Raw genomic sequence first — 14449 nt, 5'->3', positions numbered from 1 at the left:
CTGAACACTGCTACATCCCTAGTTATAAGAGGGTGTGCACACATATGCAACCACGTTATTTTAGTTTTTGTATGTATACTCCCCCCCCTAAAAGATTTTAGTTTGTTTTTCAATTGAGTTGTACAGTTTATAGGTCACATTAAAATGTGGAAAACGTTCTGAAATGATTTATCTTGCTCTCATTTTTTTTCTATCACAGAAACCTGCCATTTTAGCAGGGGTGTGTAGACGTCTTATATCCAATATATACCTATAAATATCAAAATTAAATTCAAACTCATACATTGGGGTTGATTTACTAAAACTGGAGAAAGCAAAATCTGGCGCAGCTGTGCATGGTAGCCAGTCTAATTTCAAATAAATAAAAAGTGCAGCGCTAAAATGTAAATAATATATCGAAATGAATAATCTCAAAAATGACAAATAAGTAATTAATCTCAAAGTGACAGTCCGTGCATAATTAGGTGGAGGTAGTAACAATCACGATCCTGTGTCAGTGCTCCAATGGTGGTATGATAAGAATGCGCACTCACCAGATACGCAATGTTAATGCGCATTAACAGTAGCAGTGGTTCCCTCAAGGTAATGGATATGGTCCTGGACCAGGGAAATCCTCTCTCTGCGTCTAGGTGGTGCTGTAGGAGCTTGCAGGAGGAGAAGGGATCAGACAGCCAGGGGCCCCTTTAAAAGGGGTGGATGGACGCATTTTGTGCGCACGCACTTCCTCAGAGATTGGTATCCAATCTCTGAGGAAGTGCGTGAGCACGAAACACATTAGGCGGAGCCAGTACGTCATGACGTCACGCTGCCGGAGCCACGTGGAGGCCCGGCGGCCATCTTAGTTTTGGGACGGTTAGTCCGATTCACATTGCTCTCTGTGATTTTGCCCTTATTCTTATCCCGATGTAAACTACTTTTAATACCATTCAAATAAATTTATCTCTCTCTGAACTACTACACTATGGGCACTATTCTTTGGCTTCCCATGTGGAGCTATTAATTTCCAGAGCCACTTGGATTCTAGAGATGTACAGCTGTCCCTAGAGGAGAACCTGGTTTATACGCTGCCTCATCCATCCACCCATTTAAAGGGGCCCCTGGCTGTCTGATTGATTGTCATTTTTGAGATTATTCATTTCAATATATTATTTACATTTTAGCGCTGCACTTTGATCGATGAAGGTTTTATATTGGTTACCTTTGGTGCATTAGCTGCTGTTTTTAGAGCGCTCACTTTTACATTTTTATTTTAGCTTCTAATTTCAGCTTGTTCAATTAAGCTTTGACAAAAAAAAAAAAAAAAATGGAAGCCGATTGGTTTCTATGCAGAGCTCCACCAGTTTTTGCACTCTCCAGTTTTAGGAAATTATTATTATTATACATGATTTATATAGCGCCAACAGTTTGCTCAGTGCTTTACAATATAAAGGGAGACAATACAGCAACAATACAGTTCAATATAAGAGGGCTAGGAGGGCCCTGCTCCTTGGAGCTTACAATCTAAGAGATAAACACTATTGTGTCATGTGGATGAAGACTCAAATTAAACTCAAATTTATCATGTTTTAAAACTTATTTGGACTCTAGCTGTTAGTAAAAGGTCACCAAAAAGGGGACAATCTGTACCAATTGCTACAATTTGCACTGTCAGAGGCTGTACAGTGGTAACAGCAGGGGCTGTGAACACTGTGATCTTTAACAATAGTTTTACACACCCCACTCCCTCTTAGGCATCACCATCTGTAGCACAGCGCTACATCTCCGGCATGCAAACACATCTGCCTCTGCCAGTGTCCCCCCACTGAGTTACCCATCTGGAACAGGTGCAGAGAATCTGGGCACACAGGAGAATGGATGCAGGACCTCTATCAGAGGGAGGAAAAGGGCTGGCACTCTCGGAATAAAGGAGTCAGGACTAAACGTGGCACCATGTCACATCCTGCTAAATGTGTCTGCCAAAAAGCGTGTTCAATTACCCTCGTTAGCGGCATTAACTTTCGGCGTGTATAGCAAATGGATTTCAGCACTTGGGAGACAGGATACTTAAAAGTAACAGCTTTACCTGCACCATCTGTTTCAGAGGGTTATGTGAGCACCCGAATATTAAACTGTAGCTAGATGTTAAATGAGGAGAGGAGCTCACAAGGTTCCTGCTGCTTCCTTCCTAAATAGCAGCTTGTCATACAGATGAGGATTTTTTGCTGCTGTCAACATTCTCCCATAAATAATACTTTACTGGAAAGTAGAACAATGATGAAACAGACAAAACATCTAACAGCTGTATTTAACAATGATACATTTAAAAGGTTCAGAAAATGCATCCTAGTAAAATGGCAGAGCATAATCACAAAAGCTAAAATGAAATAGATACAATATATTATACAGGACTTATATAGGGGCAACAGTTTGTGCAGCACTTTACAATATAAAGGGAGACAGTACAGCTACAATACAATCAAAACAAAAGGATTAAGAGGGCCCTGCTCCTAAGAGCTTACAATCTAATAGGGTGGGGCAAGTGGTACAAAAGGTTGAGGGGATGTGGGGGATGAGCTGATTGCAAAGACAAATGTTTATTTGATGGTTCCCACCAGGAGACAGGTAACAAGTGAACAAACCATGTAGGCTGCCTCCCATGTTTATTTAATTAAACCTGTCATAGGAGAAACTGGTGGACTGCCTCTGAAAATGCCAGCTGCCTGGCAGACACATCTGGCCTGCCAGCTGTCTCTGCGGAATCATTGATGTCATGTAGGGAACATTAAAATAGTTACAGATTTTAATGAACTCACCCTGCTTCTAAGATAGTCAGCCAAGTTTCTGCGTGTGAAGTTTGCAGCTGCAGTGGGAGACAGTTCATATCCTTAAAAAAAAAAATACACACAGTGAAATCAGAACACTCGAGTCACCTCTGGACCTTAAAATAGGAGATTTTGGTAGGTCTTAAAATCTCTTCTTCAAATGAGGATCATTTTTCTATTTACACAGGAAAAGGAAAGATCCATTCACTTTGCTGGAGTATATTCGCTTCTAAAAAGTGCTTTTCACCTCCCATCTATTGCATAAGGGCAACTTGCTGTTCTAAGGCATGCTTGGACCAAAGACACTTCAATGTGCACTTGTACTGAGAGAAACATATAGGCTCTCTGCTCTGGCCTCCTGCAGAAAATGCTACTTATTTGGCTGGCTCTGATTTCAATACCTTGAGTCACTGACCCTAACTAAGCATACGGTAGGTGAAATCAGAACAAAGTCAAACCTCCTGATGTGCATATGTACTTCCAAGTCAGCGATAGAAAAAAAAACAAAAAAACTCAAAACCACTGGATCAACATGAAAGCCAGGCATCTAGTGGAAGTCAACAATGGCAGCTTATGTGTTCCCTCGGTTCCGGTTTCCTTTTAATTGCAGGAATTAACCAGTGTTGCATAAGCCTGAGCATTTAAAAGGTATGTTATGCTGTGCTGTGTTTTTGAATGTGCTAAAGTGAGCATGCAGCAGCTTTTTCTTTTACAATGGTTCACATCTGGTGATTTGGGATAGCGGCAGAGATTGCCAAGATTCTGTACGCGATTCCAAATCGCACTGCAATCATGACAAAGACACAGCATGCATGTTTGTATGCCATTCAATTTTAATAGCACATCAAACAGTGTGGTTTTGCAGCGATTCTTGCACAATTTATAGTGCGGCAAACCACACTGCATGAAGTTTGTCGCCAAAAAGAAGCTCCTGCTCCATTTTTGGGAGACAAGCTTAGCGCAATGCTATCACTGACTTGGAAGAAGTACACATGCACACCGGGAGGTTTAACTTTGTTCTGATTTCACCTGCCATGTGTTTTATTGTGGTCAGTGATTCACAGTATTGAAATCAGAGACAGCCAAATATCTAGCATTTTCTACAGGACAGAGCGTACAGCCTACACATGTTTCTCAGTCCGACAGAAGTGCGCAAAATTACACTGCATTTGAGACACCACTGAAAATTAAAACACAAATGCATGCTCTGTTTTGCCATGATAGAGTGATTTGGAATTGCAGGCAGAATCGCGATGGTACCACCTGTGATCCCAAATCGCCAGATGTGGACGGTGCCTAAGCACAAGGCATTTGTTTTAGCAAGCCCTTACTTGTGTTTTTCGTTTTAAAGAGAATGGGGAATAGTTGAACCCTGGTCAGGATTTTTGCTTCTGTGTCCTGCTGGGGTGAATTACCTTTGTTTCTTTGTGAACTTTGTTAAAAATGACAGGTGCTCCCCTGTGCTCAAAACAGTGCCCCACATGGATGTGCACTCACCGTCATCCCTTGACCACCTATCTCTAGGATAGTCTCATGCGCTTTATTTTGGACTACCCAGAGTGCTGCATAGCAATGGTACGAATACTCCTTCCTGGGGTAGTATGCAGTGTTGCTGGTGGTAGCCGATGTTCTATGACAGAATTTTAAACAGCGCTGCTAATGGTAACAGTATAACTCCACAATGGCTGTGTCAGAATTCCTCCTCTTCTCCATAGGCAGTAAAGCAAGTATCAGCATGAAAACAGAGACAAAAGTGGACATCCCATAGTGTAAAACCATAAAAACTTTTAATATAGGGGTTAAAGTGTAAAAATACAACTAGCAAGTAGAGTGCCCCTAACCTGGCACTCAGTGTATTCAGCCTTGTTGCTTGTGAATGGAAACCAAGATGGCCACCGCATTCCATAGGGCGGAAGTGACACCAGCGGAAGTTGCCTGATGACGATATATTGGTCGAAACACGTCAATGTTTGATGACGCAACTTCCGCTGACAACACTTCCGCACGGAGTGCCAGGTTATGGGCACTTTGCTTGAGTTGTATTTTTACACTTTCTCCCCAATATTTAAAGTTTGTATGGTTTTACACTATGGGATTTCTGCTTTTGTCTCCGTTTCCATGCTGATACTTGCTTTACTGCCTGCGGAGAAGAGGAGGGATTCTGACACAGCCATTGTGGAGTTACACTGCTACCATTAGTAATGCTGTTTAAAATCCTGTCATAGAACATTGGTTAACACCAGCAACACTGCATACCCCCCCCCCGGGAAGGATTATTGGTTCCATTACTACGCAGCACTCTGGAATAGTCCCAAATAAAGCGCATGAGATCATCGTAGAGATAGGTGGTCAGGGGATGACGGTGAGTGCACATCCATGTGGGGCACCGTTTTGAGCACCTGTCATTTTAACGAAGTTCACAATTAAGCATTCAGCACTTTATTCTCATGAACTGGGACTAAATAATATCAATTTATTACAGGTGTAGTAATTACCACAAGTATATATATATATATATATATATATTTTATTGCACTAAGTTTATAGTATGCGCGGTCCATATGATATTTGTTTTTTGTGTTTATTGGTTCACAAATTAGGACTGCTGCTTAAATACGGTTCATTTGCATTAAGATTCTATTCATAAGCGCAACAGTATTTTATTCGTTGACCTTCGTTTCCTGCCTTCCTTTCCTTGCTTTATTCCCATAGTCATCAAGACAAAGGAAGTGAGTAAATCTTGCCAGCGGTGACAAACACTGCACAAAAATTCTAAGGTCCTAACCCTTCCTTACTCTATCCAAAATTGAAAAAAAAAAAAAAAAAAAAAATACAGTCCATATAATTCCTAAAACTTACCATTTCTCATCTTGTATAGCTGCACGTTCTTCTGAATGTACTCTGCAAACTGCACAGTATCTCCAGCCTCTCCCACACACAAAAGAAGGATCTTCTCGCTCATTTTGAACATTTTATCCACATCTGTAGGAAAAAGCAAAGCAACATATTTATAAAATATTCAGATTAAAAAGATAAATTTTCCCCAAATGTCGGTACGGTAATACAGAGTTAGGAAGTCTAACAGAGACAGGATGAAATCCCTGGAAAAATAAATTAGGAGCAGTTGTACATGGCACCCAATTAGATGTGTCCGGACACATTCACCTGTCCAGGCCAATTTTCAGCTTTCAGTGCTATCACACTTTGAATGACAATTGCGCGGTCATGCAACACTGTACCCATATGAATTTTTTAGCATTTTTTTGAGACAGATAAAACTTTATTTTGGTGGTATTTATTCACCACTGGGAATTTGTATTTTTTTGCTATATAAATGAAAAAAATCCAAACATTTAAAAAAAAAAAAAAAAGTATTTTTCTTATACCATTTTGCAAATAAATAATCTTTCATAAATCTTGGCCAAAATGTATTCAGCTATCTTTTTGGTAAAAACAAATTAGTTTATAACCAAAAATTATAATTTTTCAAAATTGTTTTTACTTTTATTTTATTATTTATGGGTTTTTTTTTTTTACATACGGTCACCCTAGTGACACTGTGCTACTTTTGGGGGGTGATAAAGATTTTTTTGTACACCGATTGCTTTTACAGCCATAAAAGCAATCATTTCTCCTTCTCTTAGAAACAAATATTCTGTAATTGCTGACCTATTTCTGAATATGCTAGTTGCCTGCCTGTCATGCTGACCCTCTGGCTTCAGTAGTATGAGTCACTAAACCAGTGAGTAAATATATATCAGACAAATCACAGAAAAGCCAGAAGCCTTTGTTCTGATTTAGTGACTCAAACTATTGCATCTATAGAGGAGCACTGTTGTCACATTATGACAGAACTACAGAACACCTCCCCCATCCTCCTCTAAAACACAGTGGTGTTCTGTAGTCCACATACAGAGCTGGGGAAAAAGAAGTTAACTGTCATCGCAAGCAGTAGGCAAAGTTAATAAGTCAAAAGATTGCTGACAAAATCAGCAGATTTTCTTGTACAGATAAAACTAAAAGCTTTCAAATGGTATTATTAAGAGGCTAAAAGGGAAGCAAATGAAAAGTTGATTGTTAGGGCTCACATACACTTTCCACTGTCAACTGATTGGGTAGGTAAGTGATTGTACTGCAACAATGTTTATAAATTTCAAAGAGATTTCAAAAATATGCAATCAGATTGTTGTGTGTGTGTGTGTGTGTGTGTGTGTGTGTGTGGTCAGACTGACTTGCCACAGTCACCGTTACAATTAACACATCTATGGTCAAGCATGACAGACATCAAAGCTAGTGTTGTGGTTTTATAATTTGATTCTGTCTTCTTGTAAAGTAAAGTAATATTAAGGAAAATTGCTGAGAATAAACACAGATCAGTCATAACATTATGACCACCCACCTAATAAGGAGTAGGTCCCCTTTTTGCTACCAAAACAGCTCTGACCCATCACAACATGGGCGCAACTAGACCTCTGAAGGTATGCTGTGGTATCTGGCACTAAGCTGTCAGTAGCAGATCCTTTAAGCTTCCACCGGCTTGCCTTCTTCCCATAGTGCATCCTGGGTCCATCTCTTCCCCAGGTAAGTGAGGCACATGCACCCAGCCATCCACATGATGTAAAAGAAAATTGGATTCAGCAGACCAGACCACCTTCTTCCATTGCTCTGTAGTCCAGTTCTGGTGCTTACGTGCCCATTGTAGGCACCTTTGGTTATGGACAATCTTCAGCATTGGCACCCTGACCGGTCTGTTAGCTACATAGCCCCATACAAAACAAACTGCCATATGGGTTCTGACACCTTTCTATTGGAACCAGCATTCACTTTTTCACCATTTTGAGCTACAGTAGCTCTTCTATTGGATTGGACTACATGGGCCAGCCTTTGCTTCCCACAGGAATCAATGAGCCTTGGCCACCCATGACCCATTCACCAGTCTTCCTTCATTGGACCACTGTTGGTAGGTCCTGACCCCTGCAGACTGGAAACATCCCACAAGAGCTGCAGTTTTGGAGTTGCTCTGACCCAGTCATCTAGCCACTACAATTTGGCCCTTATCAAGTCACTCAAATCCATATGCTTGCCCATTTTTTCTGCTTTGAACACATCAACTTGCAGGGACAATATGTTCACTTGTTGCCCAATATATCTCACTGACTTTCAGGTGCCGATGTAACAAGATAATCAATGTTATTCACGTTACCCGTCAGTGCTCATAATGTAATGGGAGGAGCCAGAGCACGACGTCAGCACGTACCAGAACGTGGCGGCCATCTTATTGGTTTGAAACTTATCATTCATCTTCATGGTGACATGCTGTTATACTAGTTACTTTGATGTACGTTTTATACTACACTATGAGGATTTTTTTGATTTTTGAAAGGAATTTTCCTCTGAGGATAAATCTTTTCTGCAGGCTCATCTTTCTGTTCAATTTTTGGAGTAAAAGTTTAAAGTCCTACAATACAGTCCAGAGAACAGCTTGCTTTTGGAATTATCCAGCGGCTGTTTATCCATCTACCATTGACGGCCAATTCAAACTTTTTGGTGTCATAAAGCGTCCAGGTCCATGGCATGCGTCTGGAATTTGCATTGCACATTTTGCTCCATCCCCGGTCAATTTGGACTAGTAAGAGGCAGAATTTTTTGGGTGTTGAAGATGGTGGATTTCCTTCATCTTCTTGACCAGATTTGAAGCATTCATGACAACATTGATGTCCCAGGAAAGAGAGGCTTATTTTACATATTTCCTTTACATGCGAATTGGACTTCCGATTTATTTCACTTATTTTCCATAAACTTTTTGGTTACACGAAGCGCCGCACTTTTATGTTTTACAATGTTATGGCTAATCGGTGTATAGAGGCTACCACTGCTAAACTCTCTTACTGAAAATGATAGTTTAACTGCTATGCCCATTCCAAAGGAGTCAGAACTTCCGAAGTCACTGACCTACGCCAGGTCTACAGATAGGCACTTCGACTCTCTTCTGACTTCACCTGATGCATGCTTGTATGTACGGAATTGAAGACGCACATAACAAGATGCCAGGTAACTAGCATTTTTATAAGCAGGTTGGGGCAGCACAGTGGCTAAATGGTTAGCACTTCCGCCTGGCAGTACTAGGGTCATTGGTTCGAATCCCAGCCACTGCACCACCTGCCTGGAGTTTGCATGTTCTCCCTGTGCCTGCGTGGGTTTCCTCCCACACTCCAAAGACATGCTGGTAGGTTGACTGGATCCTGTCTAAATTGGCCCTAGTATATGTATGTATGAATGTGAGTTAGGGTCCTTGGATTGTACGCCCCTTGAGGGTTAGGGACTGATGTGAATGTATAATATATATGTAAAGCGCTGCATAATTGATGGTGCTATATAAGTACCTGAAATAAATAAATACAAATATGACTGCCGGCCTATTTCTCTCAGTACGGCTTTCCTATAACTCAGCAGTAAATGTGCTACAAACACTACACTGCCCACCAATAAATGCTGACCCCCCCCCTTCCTACGTCCATGTAATACAAAGTGGACTATACACTTTATTTGAACATACAGGTAAAGAAATCCAAACACAAGGATGAAAGGAAAGCTTTATTCTAAGCTATAAAGTAACGTCATTTACTAATGGAAGTGTTTATCATGCAGAGTATGAGAATAGGTGGAAATAAAAGTTTGGGGATTTTTGCTGACAACGGATATGCAGAAAAGCAGGAAGCTGTGAAGAGCTGCAGATTCTTTCACTTTCACTTCCAGCAACTCACACCAACACCATGATGTGACAGATTTCCACAATGACTCACAGCTCTCAAACCAGCCTGCACGCTCTAACATTCTCTTTGTTCACCATCTCCCATCTTAATACAGCCCCTCAATAAACACATTTTTAAACACTGTGCTTCTTTCAGCTCTTCCGGTGTTTCATTGTCAGGCACTTACATCTGGCATAGAGGACAATGCAAATGTGGTATTTAAAGCTGAACTCCAGGAATATTTTTTGCCAACTTACATTGGTCCAGCTTAGCTCAATGTAAATATGCATATGTGACATCCAAAGGTGCACTGAAAATCACTGTAGTAATCTGCGCTACATAGGTAGCTGCGATTCTAGGTGCTGCTCCACAGGTTTCCTCTCTGCATGCTGAACACGGCTAGATAAGAAGGGAGGTTGTTTGCTCTGTGCGCACTGCCACCGTTTATAGAATTCATTTTTTCCCCCCAATGAATACAAGACATTCTCGGATTGGATGAGTTGAAGACAGTGACATCTCCACCTCATCCAATCACAGAATGCCTATTTTCCATTGAAAAAAACCCCAAAACATTCTATCAATAAGGGAGGTACTAAATGAGTGACCCCTGCAGTCAGTGTGAGGGAAAACCGCATGGAATCTGGAATATCATGGCTATCGCTTTATCTAGGAAGGACTATTACAGCGATTTTCAACTCCCCCCGAGGCCTTCCAGATATCAGATATGCATTCTTACATCAGACCAAGCTGGACCAATGCAAGTATGCAAAAAAACATAATTGCTAAAACAAAACTAAGCAATTTTTTTTAATAAACTGATGTGTAGTGAATGATTCACTTCCGTCTGGCAGTACTAGGGTCATTGGTTCGAATCCCAACCACGACACCACCTGCCTGGAATTTGCATGTTCTCCCTGTGCCTGCGTGGGTTTCCTCCAGGTACCCCAGTTTCTTCCCACACTCCAAAGACATGCTGGTATGTTTACTGGATCCTGTCTAAATTGGCCCTAGTATGTGTATGTATGAACGTGGATTAGGGACCTTAGATTGTACGCCCCTTGAGGGTTAGGGACTGATGTGAATGTACAATATATATGTAAAGCACTGCGTAAATTGATGGTGCCATGTAAGTACCTGGAATAAATAATTTACATAATACAAGGAGTTCTGTAAAATAGAAAAAGGGAGAGGAGGATGGATAAATGAGTGTGGCAGCAGTCCTAGAAGTGGCCTTCACCTCACATGCACACTGCCTTAAAAAAAAAAAAAAAAAATCACCAGTCTCTGACAGAAAAAAATGCTAATTTGAGCATTTTTTATATGTCAGAAAAAACACTCACATACGCTGAGCTTAAAGTATAACTAAAGGCAAAACATTTCTTTTTTTTTTTAAGTTTTGGATAGAGTGAAGATGGTTTAGAACCCGTGGTTTTTTTTTTTTTTTTGCTGTCTAGGCCCCTGTTAGAGAGATTCGCCCTATTTTTCCTGTTTATAGGATTTTTTTTTTTTTAATTTTGGATACAGTATGGGAAAATTATAACCACTGTCAGGTTTGTTTGCCATCTGTGTCCCACTGGGGAGGTTTCCCTTTACTTCCTCTCCCATGATTGACACAGGAAGTGAGAGGAAATGCCTCCAAAGTGACGGGACCCCTGGATTTCTCTCTCTCCCTGCTCTGGACAATTTTTTTTTCACTTTTCATGAGAACAGTAAAGAGGACAAATAGAGAGGCTGAATCTCCCTAACAGACAGCAATAAACACTGACATGCATTCCAATCCAACTCTATCAAAAACGAAACAAAAGGTTTTGCTTTTAATCATACTTTCAAGTGTTACTAAACCCAGACCCCTGCATTCACTATATCTGGTCTCCCACAGTACACACCATGGAAGTGCAATTATTTTAGAAAATAGAAACTGTTAAATACCTTTTCTCATTGGCAGTTACAGCAGTCTTGTGACTTCTATCAGTGTCCAGCCGAGCACTGGTTAAAGCTTTGTAGGAGTTTTCTTTCTGCTCTAGGAGGATGCAGGACCCCTGACCTGTCTGGACAGTGCTGATCACATGCACTCTCCCAAGAAAAAAAAAAAAAACCTCTCTAGCAATACCCACTAAACAAGTGCAGAGTGACTCCACACGATATGTCTTATTAGGAGATAAGAGGGGGACACTGAAAGAAGGGGAATATCAGAGAAGACATGATCAAACACCGTTCTTACACAATGCAGAGGATTAAGTCACGCGACTTACAGTGCAACCTTGTCAGGCAACTTGGGTACTACTTTGAAGCAACTTTTAGGGAATGCCTGGGTGATCTTTCTGTAATGTCGGCTCCAAATCACATCAGTATAGATGAGGATCTGACTTGGAGGCGACTTCCACTAAAGTCTATGCTGGGCAGATTAACCACTTCCAGTCTGGGCACTTTTACCCCCTTCCTGCCAAGGCCAATTTTCAGCTTTCAGTGCTATCACACTTTGAATGACAATTGCGCGGTCATGCAACACTGTACCCATATGAATTTTTTAGCATTTTTTTTGAGACAGATAAAGCTTTATTTTGGTGGTATTTATTCACCACTGGGATTTTTATTTTTTTTTGCTATGTAAATTAAAATGTCCAAAAATTTTGAAAAAAAGTGTTTTTTTTTTTAAATTTTGAAAATAAATATTTCATCATAAATCTTAGCCAAAATGTATTGTTATATTTTTAGTTAAAAAAAAAAAAAAAACAACCCAAATTAGTTTATAACCAAAATCATAATTTTTAACTTTTTTTTTACATTTTTTATTATTTTTTTTTACATATTGTCACCCTAGCAGTACTTGTGGGGTGATGAAGATTTTTTTTTTACACCCATAAAGGATGTAAAAGCAATCATTTCTCCTCTCTAGCTGCATTCTTGCAGCCATTGAGAACTACTGAGTGAGCTGTGATTGGTCACAGCTTGTCACATGGTAAAAGGCTGTTGTGAATAGCCTTGTACCATGTGACCTCTGTGATCATTCACAGATTTCACACATAGTAAGCAGTGATGTCACAAGTGACATCTTGCTTACTACTTTACAGAGGTCCCGTCCGACGATCGGTGTTTCACTGTGTCCGGAGGACACAGCAGGCACTCGATTGCGGTGCTGCGCGCTCCCAGGGAGCACGCACAAGCAGGGTGCGGGGAGGCCGTTTATAAATGGCCACCCGACCCTGCACTGCCACCGTCCGGACGTTTATATACAACGGGAGGTGGTTAAAACGCAAACTACAAAAAGCATCAAAAATGCACTACATGCTTTTCTGCAGTGTCTCCACTGAAATCTATAGAACCAAAAACGCAATGTTTTGCATTTAAAAAACTCCCGAACCCTTTCCAAAAAACGCACCAGGTGAAAATGCGGAGATGTGAACCTGTCCCATAGCAAATCATGTTAGGGCCAGTTCACACTACAAAAATGCACTCCGGATGCGTTTTTGCTTACAGTTCACACCCCACACTATTCCGGTGCAGTTTTGATGCAGTTTCCCATGTTCCAGTATGCTTCTGTGCAGAAAAAATGCTGCAAGTTCTACTTTTTTTCTTCTGCACCGGAAACTGACTGCACTGGTGTGAACCAGGGCCATTGGAATACATGGAAAACACTGTGCATGCATTTTTGATGCAGAAAAAAAAAGCACGCTGGACTGCATCTAGTGTGAACTAGCCCTTAATGGACTGCTGTGCGTTTCCGGAAGACGCATAGGTGTGAACCTAGCCTTACATGAGATTTCACACGTCATGCAACTTGGGGGTCTCACAAGTCGGACCCCAAGTCGTGGCAGTGTGGACTGAGCCTTAGGGAGGTTCAGCCTCTCAATTTGTCCTGATTATTATTGAAAGTGAAAGTAAAGAAAATAGCACATTTTAGGTTGCCTCCCCAACGGAATAAAGGGGGAAATCTTCTCATGGTGACAACTAGGGATTCCCTCACTTTGGAGAGATTTCCCCTCACTTCCTGTCTTGCCTATGGGGCAGGAAGTGAAGGGAAATCTCCCCCAATGGGACATACATGGCATAAATAAACGTTGCAAAGGCTATAACAACCCCCCCCCCCCCCCAACTAAAATGTAAAAATTACTTCTGCCTTTAGTTCTTCTTTAAGAATATAGACTTGAATGGGATTGTCTTTAATGACATTGGAGACGGATATAACTATGGTTATGAACGAGCTTAGATCATGGAGTGTATGTCAGTTTAATGTGTCTAGAAGTCATAAGAGCCATGAAACCCAAAGGCACCGGCTCACGATGACCATGCCAGTCAGGTGCCGTGTGTGATGGCGGGCGGGGGGCACTCACCATGCTTCATCTGGATGATACTGTTGGCACACACAGTGTCTGCGGCCACCATCACGTAGTCTGGCCCCTGGATCCCGATCAGATACTCCATGGCTACTCTCAGCTCTTCCTTTCCGGTAAATCAGCTCAGGACGTTACACAGCAATTCAGCTCAGGCCGGGATCCTGGCGCACTCCTCTGACGTCACGAGCAGCGCCGCTTCCAAGGGATGCTGGGAATTGTAGTGGGGAGCACGTGTCTTATTGTGTGCCTCTTTCCTGCTTTTTCTGTTTGAGGATTTCGCTAACATAACGTCAACGGTGTCTTCGTGCATTTGTGTATGTGACAATCCAGGGAAAAGCAAAACAAGAGGCAGAAAGAAGCACATGTGGGTGTAACGGCTTACCCTCCTGGGGATTTACCTCCCTTCCTGACCAGGCCATTGTGTGCGTTACTTTGACAATTGCACGGTCATGCAATCTCTTCTCCACCCCCCCAACTTTGCTCACCCCCTATTTCCACACCCCCCCTCAACCCTGCTCACTCCCCTTCTCTATCCCCCCAACTTTGCTCACCCCCTATTTCT

General features: G+C 41.5%; 1 protein-coding gene across 1 annotated transcript in view; it reads right to left on the bottom strand.

Annotated features, from left to right (window-relative positions):
• Positions 1–14077, bottom strand: part of PSMB2 (proteasome 20S subunit beta 2) — a 34479-nt gene extending 20402 nt beyond the window's left edge. Inside the window, exons 1-3 of the mRNA XM_089686325.1 lie at positions 13885–14077; positions 5661–5783; positions 2793–2863 (exon numbers count right to left, since the gene is read on the bottom strand). Coding sequence (XP_089542451.1) covers positions 2793–2863; positions 5661–5783; positions 13885–13975 — 285 coding nt within the window. The 5' untranslated portion in view covers positions 13976–14077. The remainder of the gene's footprint in view (positions 1–2792; positions 2864–5660; positions 5784–13884) is intronic.
• Between the last annotated feature and the right edge of the window lie 372 nt (positions 14078–14449).

The sequence above is a fragment of the Staurois parvus genome, unplaced genomic scaffold (genome assembly GCF_062004578.1).
Source record: "Staurois parvus isolate SC_StPar_1 unplaced genomic scaffold, SC_StPar_1.0 ptg000394l, whole genome shotgun sequence".
Taxonomy (NCBI): Eukaryota; Metazoa; Chordata; class Amphibia; order Anura; family Ranidae; genus Staurois; species Staurois parvus.
The sequence above is the reverse complement of the archived record's forward strand: the minus strand, read 5'-3'. Positions and strand labels throughout refer to the sequence as shown.